This window comes from Heterodontus francisci, chromosome 17 (genome assembly GCF_036365525.1).
Source record: "Heterodontus francisci isolate sHetFra1 chromosome 17, sHetFra1.hap1, whole genome shotgun sequence".
NCBI classification, from domain to species: Eukaryota; Metazoa; Chordata; class Chondrichthyes; order Heterodontiformes; family Heterodontidae; genus Heterodontus; species Heterodontus francisci.
In genome coordinates, this window is record NC_090387.1 from 4,283,322 (window position 1) to 4,295,561 (window position 12,240).

Consider the following 12,240-nt stretch of genomic DNA (forward strand, 5'->3'; position numbering starts at 1 on the left):
TCATTTGGTACCAGGGATGCAGGACTTCAGTTACGTGAAGAGACTAAAGAAGCTGGGCGTGTCCTCCTTAGAGAGAAGGTTAAAGGGGAGACTTAATCAAGAATGGTTTTGATGATAGTAAGTGGCAGGAGGGTCGTTACCAGAGAACACAGATTAAAAGGCACAGAAGAACAGAAAATGCTGGAAATGCTCAGCAGGTCAGGCAGCATATGAGGAGAGAGTGTAAATGGTTCAGTTGAGTTCTATTCCTCTCCCCACAGTTGCTGGCAAACCTGCTGAGCATTTCCAGCATCTGCAGTATTTTGCTTTTGTTACAGATTAAAGGAAATTGGCAAGAAAACCAGAGGGGACATGAGGAAACTTTTATTTTAAAACAGAGGGAGCTGTTGTGATCTGGAACGCGCTGCCTGAAAGGGCGGTGGAAGCAGATTCAATAGTAACTTTTAAAAGAGAATTGAATAAATACTCGAAGGGGAGAAAACAGCAGGGAAAGAGCAGGCAGTGAGCGAGACTTATTGAATAGCTTATATAACAGCTGGCACATGCACGAGGTGCTGAGTGGCCTCCTTCAGTGCTGGAACAGTCAATGATTGAGAGAGAAAGAAAAATGCAGCAAATCCATATCAGAACAAGTAACCAGAGGGCACAGATTTAAGGTGTTTGACAAAAGAACCAGAGGCAAGAGAAAAAAAACTATTTACACAAGGCTTAAGGTTTATGCTTAAGATTTGGAATGCACTGCCTGATAGCGTGATGGATGCAGATTCAATCACAGCCTTCAAAAGAGAATTGGAAAAATACTTAAAGGTGAAAAAAATTGCAGTGATATGGGGAAAGACAGGGGAGTGAGACTAACTGGACTGCTCACCAAAAGAGCTGACACAAACAAGATGGGCCAAGTGTCTTCCTGTACTGTATTGTTCACTCATTTCAGAGATAAGGCACCAGTTAACTTTTCATTACCACTCTGAATAAAAGTTGATGTGCTCAGGGGCTCTGATGAGCAAAGACTACAGATATGATTCTCCAAGGAACAGTGCAAAGATAGAAAAATAACTTCAAACAGCACTGACTAGCATTGTTGAGGCAAATGTGGCAGCCATTTTGATGACAAAAATAAAACAAAGGACAACAAAAAGTAACCAGATAAAATATTTTTGGCACTGTTGGTTATGCGAATATGTTTGTCAGGACAACTCTGTGCATTTGGTGAAGTAGTGCTATGGGATCTTTAAAATTCACCTGAACCAACAGTACAGGAAGGAGGTGCGACCTCTGAACACTGCTCCCTGGGCCCCGACCCTCCGACAGGGCGGCACTCCCTCGGCCCCGACCCTCCGACAGGGCGGCGCTCCCTCGGCCCCGGCGCTCCCTCGGCCCCGACCCTCCGACAGGGCGGCGCTCCCTCAGTACTGCACAGGGAATACTAGCCCAGATTTTGTGCTCAAGTCTGGACTGGGGCTGGAACCTACAACCTGACAGAAGCGAGAGTGCTACCCAGTGAGCAAAACTGGGACTCTTTCTTTTTTTTTCTTTCTTTTGGGCCTCCTTATCTCGAGAGACAATGGATACGCGCCTGGAGGTGGTCAGTGGTTTGTGAAGCAGCGCCTGGAGTGGCTATAAAGGCCAATTCTGGAGTGACAGGCTCTTCCACAGGTGCTGCAGAGAAATTTGTTTGTTGGGGCTGTTGCACAGTTGGCTCTCCCCTTGCGCCTCTGTCTTTTTTCCTGCCAACTACTAAGTCTCTTCGACTCGCCACAATTTAGCCCTGTCTTTATGGCTGCCCGCCAGCTCTGGCGAATGCTGGCAACTGACTCCCACGACTTGTGATCAATGTCACACGATTTCATGTCGCGTTTGCAGACGTCTTTATAACGGAGACATGGACGGCCGGTGGGTCTGATACCAGTGGCGAGCTCGCTGTACAATGTGTCTTTGGGGATCCTGCCATCTTCCATGCGGCTCACATGGCCAAGCCATCTCAAGCGCCGCTGACTCAGTAGTGTGTATAAGCTGGGGGTGTTGGCCGCTTCAAGGACTTCTGTGTTGGAGATATAGTCCTGCCACCTGATGCCAAGTATTCTCCGAAGGCAGCGAAGATGGAATGAATTGAGACGTCGCAAAACCAGGGGAATTACGCTTCTCAGCATCTACCCTGTCAAGCCCTCTAATGAGATCACTTCTCATTCTTCTTCTAAACCCTAGAGAGTATAGGCTCATTCTACTCAATCTCCTCATAGGACAGCCCTCAACCCAGAAACCAATCTAGTATCTAACCCCAACATTGCGATCAAACCTGCCGACAAGGGTGGTGCTGTTGTTGTCTGGCATACTGACCTCTACCTTGCAGAGGCTGAGCACCAACTCTCAGACACTTCTTCCTACCTCCCCCTGGACCATGACACGACCACCAAACATCAAGCTACTCTTACTCTCTACAGGACTGTCACTGACTTCATCTTCTCTGGAGATCTTCCCTCTACAGCTGCCAATCTCATAGTTCCACAACCCCGGACAGCCCGCTTCTACCTCCTTCCCAAAATCCACAAACAGGACTGTCCCGGCAGACCCATTGTTTCAGCCTCTTCCTGCCCCATTGAACTTATTTCTTCCCATCTTGACTCTATCTTTTTTCCGCTGGTCCAGTCTCTTCCCACCTCCATCCGAGACTCTTCTGACGCCCTACGTCATTTCAACAATTTCCAATTTCCTGGCTCCAACCGCCTCCTCTTCACTATGTACGTCCAATCTCGCTACACCTCCATCCCCCACCAGGATGGTTTGAGGGCTCTCCGCTTCTTCCTTGAACAGAGACTCAACCAGTCCCCATCCACCGCCACCCTCCTCCGCCTGGCTGAACTTGTTCTCATATTGAACAACTTCTCCTTCAACTCCACTCACTTCCTTCAAATAAAAGGTGTTGCTATGGAGACCCACATGGGCCCCAGTTATGCCCGTCTTTTTGTGGGATATGTCGAACATTCCTTATTCCAGTCCTACTCAGGCCCACTCCCCAACTCTTTTTCCAGTACATTGATGACAGCATCGGTGCCGTTTCCTGCTCCCTCCCCGAACTGGAAAACCTCATCAACTTTGCTTCCAATTTCCACCCTTTGCTCACCTTCACATGGTTCATCTCCGACGCTTCCCTTCCCTGACTTTTCTGTCTCCATCTCTGGGGATAGGCTGTCTAAGATTCATTATAAGCCCACTGACTCCCACAGCTACCTCGACTACATTTCCTCACACCCTGCCTCCTATAAGGACTCCATTCCAGTTTCTCGGTCTCCAACGCATTTGCTATGATGCAACCTTCCACGACAGTGCTTCTGATATGTCTTCCTTTTTCCTTAACCAAGGATTCCCCTCCCACTGTGGTTGACAGGGCCCTCAACCATGTCCAGCCCATTTCCCGCACGTCTACCTTCACCCCTTCCCACGGCACCTACTCATGAGGCGTAATACCTGCCCTTTTACCTCCTCTCTCCTCACTATCCAAGGGCCCAAACACTCCTTTCAGGTGAAGCAACGATTTACTTGTACTTGGTTCAATTTAGTATAGTTATTCGCTGCTCACAATGTGGTCTCCTCGACACTGGGGAGACCGCTTTGCGGAACACCTCTGCTCAGTCCGAAAGCACGGCCCCGAGCTTCCGGTTGCTGGCCATTTCAACCCCTACCCCCTGCTCTCATGCCTTTGGCCTGCTCCAGTGTTCCAGTGAACATCAACACAAGCTCAAGGAGAAGCACCTGATCTTTCGATTAGGGACGCTGCAGCCTCAGACTCAACCTCAAGTTCAACAATTTCAGAGCATGACTGGCCTTTTTTAATTTTTTTTTTTTACTATTTTACTTTTTAACCATGTGCCTGTTTCTTCATGTGAACAGAGCTGCTCATTATTCCACCGTGAACACTCTCTCTGGACTAATGCTTTGTCTTTCACCACACATTCTTTGCCTTTGTCCCAAGACAGCTGTGTTATTGAATCTCTCCTGCCCTCTGCCCTATCAAACACCTTCCTTTTTGTTCAGTGCCCCACCAAAACCACCCCCCCCCCCCTCCACCTCCGGCCGCACTTCACTTGCTTAAAACCTAATTCTTTTCTAACCATTGCCAGTTCTGATGAAAAGTCACAGACCTGAAATGTTAACTCTTTCACTCTCCACAGATGCTGCCAGACCTGAATATGTCCAGCACTTTGTTTTTATAACAAATCTAGTGAATGCTGTTGCCCCCGCCTCACCTTTAAGGTAGGTATACTGGTCTTTAAGAAAAAAAATTCCCGGTGTGGTCTCACCAAAGCCTTATACAACTGTAGCAAGACTTCCTTATTCTTGTACTCCAATTCCCTTGCAATAAAGGATAACAAACTATTTGCCTTCTGAACTGCTTGCTGTACCTGCATTTTAACTTCCCATGATTCACGTACAAGGACATACATACGAATCAGGAGCAGGAGTAGGCCACTCAGCCCCTCGAGCCTGCTCCGCCATTCAATAAGTTCATGGCTGAACTGATTACTCCACATTTCCACCTACCCCCGATAACCTTTCACCTCCTTGCTTATCAAGAATCTACCTACCTCGGCCTTAAACAAAATCAAACACTCTGCTTCCATCCAAATCCTTCTGCACAATATTTACTAGTCTCACCTTTTACAAAATATTCTGCTTTTCTTCCTACCAAAGTGGATTTTATTTTAGCAATGCAGCACTGAAACAGGCCCTTCGGCCTACCCGAGTCTGTGCCGACCATCAACCACCCATTTATACTAATCCTACATTAATCCCATATTCCTACCACATCCCCACCTTCTCTCAATTCCCCTACCACCTACCTATACTAGAGGCAACTTATAATGGCCAATTTACCTAGCAACCTGCAAGTCTTTGACTGTGGGAGGAAACCGGAGCACCCGGAGGAAACCCACGCGGTCACAGGGAGAACTTGCAAACTCCGCACAGGCAGTACCCAGAATCTAACCCGGGTCGCTGGAGCTGAGAGGCTGTGGTGCTAACCACTGCGCCTCCCACATTTCCCCAATCTATATTTCATTAACCCCCCTTCTTGTCCGATTACTAAACCTGTCTATATTCCTTTGCAGCCTTTGTGTTGTACTGTCTCAGAGGGACAATGTTCATTCAATTCCCTTGTGACAAACATCTCAGTTACTTCCTTCCAAATACATCAGCAGTCAACATTTAAATTCGAAATCAATAGAGCTGAAAAGCTGCAAATAAGAGACTTCAGCATCCGCTGTGTTGTAGGGAGGGAAATACCCTCTAAACTGGTTCTGCTGGGAGTAGTCCCAATTTTTATTCAAGGAACACAAGGAAATATACCACTGCAATCCACTTTCGCATCACAGCACTCAGCCAACTGGGTCCGTCAGTTACAAGAACTTGCTTTTCCATCTGTTTTAGTGATGTTGGTTGAGGTATAAATATTGGCCAGGAGACCAGGGATAACTTTCTTGTTCTTCTCCGAAAAAATGCCATGGATTCTTTTATCGCCACCTGATGGGGCAGACGGGGCCTCGATTTAACGTCGCATCCAAAAAAACGGCAGCTCTGACAGCACAGCACTCCCTCAGTGCTGCACAGGGAGTCAGTCTAAATCTGTGGGTTCAAGTTGCTGGAGTGGGTCTTGAACCCATGACCTTCTGACTCAGACAGAGCTAATGCTAAACAACAGCTGACACTTATCACGAATACCTGGGTCTGTGTTTAATGGTTACAACATTACACTCAAGCATCAGTCCTAGGACCCAGGCCGCATCGGACCCAAACGTAATCTAGAAAACTCCTCCCAGGCAAAGGCATCCAGCTCACACCAATTCCCCGTGGCTGAGCCACCTCAGGCTGAATGTCAACCAGAGTCACTACCTTCAGGAGAGAACACCAAAAACTTATCCTGATGCTCCTAATCATGTATCTATTGAATCCCATTACTAGGTGTTAAAGCAGACGTGTACTATAAAACGGAGCAGCCATTGCATTAATGGTAAGGCAATCAGCAGATCGTTGGGGGAAGGTGGGGGAGAAACTGTCTCTATGAAGGCGTCTGTGTTGTGATTCTATCTGCACTGGCTTTTTACTTAACTCGAGCAATCGAGTCACGTCTGGTGTTAACAAGCAGTACAAAGAAAAAACCAATGTTAGGAAATTATATATCATAACTGAAAAGCAGCACACACATAATCAGATACACAACCCAAGAAATAATAAACAGGGTTTCTGCTCACTCCCAGACACTGTACATAAGGGTCAGTGCACACAGTAGATCTCAGCCAATCATTGTAAGCTACAAAATGGCTCGACGCTCAGTCAGTGCCTGTTAAGGGCGACCTGGTATTTATAAAGCACCCTTCAGATGTCCTTCCTATTGAATACGTTTTGAAATATAGCCACTGTCATTATGTAGTCAAATGCGGCAGCCAATTTGGCTACAGCAAGATCCCACAATGACCCGATCTAGTGATAATGGTTGAAGGATCAATAACGGCCAGGACTTTGGGGAGAACTCCTATGCTCTTCCTCAAATAGTGACGAAGGATGCATCACAGACACCTCAATAGATAGGGGTTTACTTTAACGTCTCAACGAAAAGATGGCACCTATCAGTACGGCATTCCCTCTGTACTGCCCTGCAAGTGTCAGACTGGATTGGAGTGGGACTTGAAACCACAATCTTCTGGCTGGGAGCCAACAATGCGACCCACTGAGCCATGGCTAACACATTAGGGGGAAAAAGAGCTTCAGAGGCAGAGGCACACTGGCTGAAGCTGCCTGAATGGGAGGGGGGAGAATGATGGGGGCAGCACAGATGCAACATCAGAAATGTGATCTCAACACCACCAAAACCTGCTCTCATCAATCTATCCAACACAAACACATCATATTTCAACATCAAAACATGGGCATCAGGTGATAGTTGTGAACTGGCAACTGCAAACCAGTGGAAGCTTAAAATAAGTTATTGGTGGGTCCTTTCTGTAGCTGCAGCCCAGTTCATCTCCTAGATAATCAGTATCCCCTAGATAACAATAACGTCAAAGAATATGGGGATAACAAAGGAAAGTGGCATTGAGGTAGACTATCAGCCACAATCTAACTGAATGGCAGAGCAGGCTCGATGGGCTGAATGGCCTACTCCTGCTCTTATATTCATACTGTTGGCTGGTTAGATGGGTAAATAAAACTAAATGGCAATGTGAAAGGGCCTTTCTTACCAGCAACAAAAACAGGTCATTGACCTGAAACGTTTACTCTGCTTCTCTCTTCACAGATGCTGCCTGACCTGCTGAGTATTTCCAGCATTTTCTGCTTTTGTTTCAGATTTCCAGCACCTGCAGTATTTTGCTTTTGTATTAGTTTTCTCACCAGCAGCCTGGAGCTGCTCTGTAATGCTTCTTTAAGACAGTATTTCCAAACCAGGCGTGCAAAATAATAGAAAGGAAACATTTTAGTATTCCCTGAAAATAGAGGTGAAATGTCCTGACCTTTCCAACTCGTATTCCTTCATTCCCACTTGCACAGCCTTCATTACCTGGAGGATTGAGGGGAAAAATAAAACAGGTGTAAATCAGAACCTCCCAAAAGATTTCACAGCATTTCTGTATGAAAGACAAGGTGTTAACAGGATTACTAGCTTCTCTTTTTATTTTCACTAGTGATTTGAAGAGATGTTTCTACACTGCTCCTGTCAATCACTACCAACATCCAGCGACTGAAAACATCAACATACTAGGTTTAACAGTCAGCAGTGGGACTTCATCCCATTAAAGAGCTCTCTGCCTTTCATATTCTCAGGATGTCCTAAAGTGTTTTGAGGTCAATGGATTACTTCAGAGTAGCCGGCACCGCTTTCTAGGCTAATGTGAAGAATATTTTTGCATAGAGCAAACGAGATGAGGGTGCAGTGAATCCACGCTGTGTGTATTGCCCATCAGGGTACTACTGAGAGAAGCCCCTGCTCTTCGTCCACTAATACAGTTTTATATCCACCGGAGCTGGCAGGTGGGACCTCACCGGAATGCTTACGCTTAAATCCAGATTGATTTCAGACAGACTCAACAGTCTTGAAATCACAGTTCTAGATTTCTATGACCTCAGAATATCTCCCCCAAAAGGTTGTGCATGCTGGGATAAAGGCTAAGAATCGGAGGGGAGATCAGAATTAATTTTTTTTTTTTTTTACAGTGAGTTGTGATTATCTGGAATATGTTGCCGGAAGGAGAAGTTAAAACAGAATGACCAGTAACTTTCAAAAGGGAATCGGATAAATGTTTGAAGGCATAATATTTGCAGGGCTATGGGAAAGAGCAAGGGGATGGGACAAATTATGTAGCTTTAAGAGTCAGAACAGGCTCGATGGGCTGTATCAATCTACCATCCTGACAAACACATCCTGTATAGCTTCATCGTTGCTGGGTCTGAATCCTGAACACAGAAAGAGGCGGCTATTCAGCCCCTTGAATCTGTTCCACCATTCAGTTTGATCATGGCTAATCTGTACCCTTGCTCCATATACACGCCTGAGCTCCATAACCCTTTGACACCTTTACCCAACAAAACTCTATTGATCGCAGTCTTTAACATTTCAGTTCCCAGCAGCCCCAGCCCTTTGAGGGAAAAGTGTTCCAGATTTCCACTACCCTGTGTGTGAAGCGGCCAACACCATTGTGGGAGTGCCATTCACCGCACGGACTGCAGTGGTTCAAGATGACAACTCAACTCTACCTAATGAAGAAACGAGGATGGGCAATAAATAACAAACAATCTTGCCAGTGACACCCATCTCCACAGAATGTCGATGTCCAAATAATACTTGCGACATACATAGCAAATTTAATACATTACATTGGTTTTACTGAGTATTGGGGAGGGTCACACTGCATTCAACACCAATTGGACACAATCATCTGCCCAAATTCCTGTACAATAGAATGAATATCTGCATTACCCCAATATATGGAACTGATAGGCAGGAATTGAACATTTAAGACCAGCCCAGCTGGTTCACAGTCCCTGTATTTGCTCCATGTTCCACAACAAAGATAAGTGCCAAAGCTGTGATGGGGGACAGGGCACGAAGAGAGACAGTTATAAAACCCAACAGTGCATACCGCAATAAAGTGCAGATGGTGAGGTACACGTCCTACATAAAACACCTCAGGATTTCTGTTGAGTGCAAGATACTATCAGATTTCATATCTAGTGTCTCGGTTCCACACTTGACAGTTTTGATGAACGATTTCTGCAGGGAACTCTGCTGCTCATCATCTACAGGCAGGTGATGGTGGTAACTTCAAAGAACCTCCCACGAGGGAGGGAAACAGTTTATTTTGTAAAGGTGAAATGCATTTTACTCCCTGACTGTACAACCTAAATAATTTACAAGCTGTTTTCAAGTTTCAGAAATAGCCCGATTTCTCTCATGGATGGCAAGATGTCAGTTTGATTCGGCAGGGTTTGTGTACAGCTGCTCAGTGCACCATCTGAAACATAGATGCTGACTCAGCCATGCAGAATGAAGCAAATAAATCAACAGGACACCCGCCTGACAGTCAAGAGCAATCAAATCTCCTCCTTCTTTAAAGGGCTTGCTCTCCTGAAGTGTGGAGAAGGGACATGCTTACTGAGCCACAAAGAGGACAGTGTACATATTCTTTGCAACACTTTGCATACATCTTACATCAGAAGAAAATTGTTGCCTGGCTCAGACTTCTCAAACATCTCTCTGAAAGCATCAACATTTTTACTTGCAAGGGAATCCAAAACCAGAGGCCATAAATATATTACAGCCACTAAATAAATCCAGTGAGGAATTCAGGACGCATTTCTGTACCCAGAGATTGGTGAGAATGTGGAATTCACTACCACAGAAAGTTATGCTAACCTTTATTGAACACCAGCTCAGCTCCAGTTGGAGTATTGTGCTCAGTTCTGGTGCGACACTTTAGGAAGAATGTGAAGGCTTGAGAGGGTACAGAAGAGATTTACTAGAATGGTTCCAGGATGAGTGATTACAGTTATGTGGAGACAGAGAAGTTGGGATTGCTCTCCTTCAAGCTGAGAAGGAGAAGAGGAGATTTGATAGAGGTGTTTAAAATCATAAAGGGTTAGGTAGAGTCAACAAACAGAAACTGCTTCCAAAAGCTGAAGAGCTGATAACCAGTGGGCATGGGTTTCAGGTGATCAGCAAAAGAACCAGAGACATGAGGTTTGTAAAACATTTGTAAGCAGTAGTTGGTTAGGATTTGGAATGCTCTGCCTGATAGGGTGATGAATACAGATTCAGTAGTAGCCTTCAAAAAGGAACGAGATTTTTTAAAATGGCAGAATATGGGGAAAAAGCAGGGGAGTGGAACTAACTGGATTCCTCTTTGGAAGATCTGGCACACACTCAATGGGCCAATGACCTCCTGCCCTGCTGTACTATTCTATGAGTTTATTGAGCGTTTGAAGTGAATATCACAGATGTATTTAATTAGAAGTTAGAGAAACACGAGGGAGAAAGGAATAGAAGGATATGCTTATCGGGTGAGATGAAGTCAGCTGGGAGGAGGCTGGTATGGTGCACAAACACCAGCATAGACTTGTTGGGTCGAATGGTCTATTTCTGTGCTGTAAATTCTATGTAAACAGCTCATCAATCTCATCAGACTGGGCTATCAACATGTGGTATTAAATTATTATATAACAGGAGATTATATAACAGGTCGTCAGATACAGGAGAAATGCCGCGAACAACAGATGCCCCTCTACGTTGCTTTCATTGATCTCACCAAAGCCTCGTCAGCAGACGTGGTCTCTTCAGACTACTAGAAAAGATTGGATGTCCACCAAAGCTACTAAGTATCATCACCTCATTCCATGACAATATGAAAGGCACAATTCAACATGGTGGCACCTCATGAGACCCCTTTCCTATCCTGAGTGGCGTGAAACAGGGCTGTGTTCTCGCACCCACACTTTTTGGGATTTTTTTCTCCCTGCTGCTCTCACATGCGTTCAAGTCTTCAGAAGAAGGAATTTTCCTCCACACAAGATCAGGGGGCAAGTTGTTCAACCTTGCCCATCTAAGAGCGAAGTCCAAAGTACGGAAAGTCCTCATCAGGAAACTCCTCTTTGCTGGCGAGGCTGCTTTAACATCTCACACTGAAGAGTGCCTGCAGAGTCTCATCGACAGGTTTGCGGCTGCCTGCAATGAATTTGGCCTAACCATCAGCCTCAAGAAAACGAACATCATGGGGCAGGACGTCAGAAATGCTCCATCCATCAATATTGGCGATCACGCTCTGGAAGAGGTTCAAGAGTTCACCTACCTAGGCTCAACTATCACCAGTAACCTGTCTCTAGATGCAGAAATCAACAAGCACATGGGAAAGGCTTCCACTGCTATGTCCAGATTGCCCAAGAGAGAGTGGGAAAATGACGCACTGACACGGAACACAAAAGTCCGAGTGTATCAAGCCTGTGTCCTCAGTACCTTGCTCTCTGGCAGCGAGGCCTGGACAACATATGTCAGCCAAGAGCGACGTCTCAATTCATTCCATCTTCGCTGCCTCCGGAGACTACTTGGCATCAGGTGGCAGGACCATATCTCCAACACAGAAGTCCTCGAGGCGGCCAACATCCCCAGCTTATACACACTACTGAGTCAGCGGCGCTTGAGATGGCTTGGCCACGTGAGCCGCATGGAAGATGGCAGGATCCCCAAAGACACATTGTACAGCGAGCTCGTCACTGGTATCAGACCCACCAGCCGTCCATGTCTCCGTTTTAAAGACGTCTGCAAATGCGACATGAAGTCCTGTGACATTGATCACAAGTCGTGGGAGTCAGTTGCCAGCGTTCACCAGAGCTGGCGGGCAGCCATAAAGGCAGGGCTAAAGTGTGGTGAGTCGAAGAGACTTAGCAGTTGGCAGGAAAAAAGACAAAAGCGCAAGGGGAGAGCCAACTGTGTAACACCCCCGACAAACAAATTTTTCTGCAGCACCTGTGGAAGAGCCTGTCACTCTAGAATTGGCCTTTATAGCCACTCCAGGCGCTGCTCCACACACCACTGACCACCTCCAGGCGCTTACCCATTGTCTCTCGAGATAAGGAGGCCAAAGAGAGAATAATAATAACAGGAGATTCACCAGGATGTTGCCTGGGCTGGAGCATTTCAACTATGAAGAGAGACTGGATAGGCTAGGGTTGTTTTCCTTGGAGCAGAGAAGGCTGAGGGGG

General features: G+C 46.1%; 1 protein-coding gene across 1 annotated transcript in view; it reads right to left on the reverse strand.

The window, feature by feature from the left end:
• pepd (peptidase D) overlaps positions 1-12,240 on the reverse strand; it is a 180,574-nt gene that overhangs the window by 90,823 nt on the left and 77,511 nt on the right. Inside the window, exon 9 of the mRNA XM_068049026.1 lies at positions 7,503-7,549. Coding sequence (XP_067905127.1) covers positions 7,503-7,549 — 47 coding nt within the window. The remainder of the gene's footprint in view (positions 1-7,502; positions 7,550-12,240) is intronic.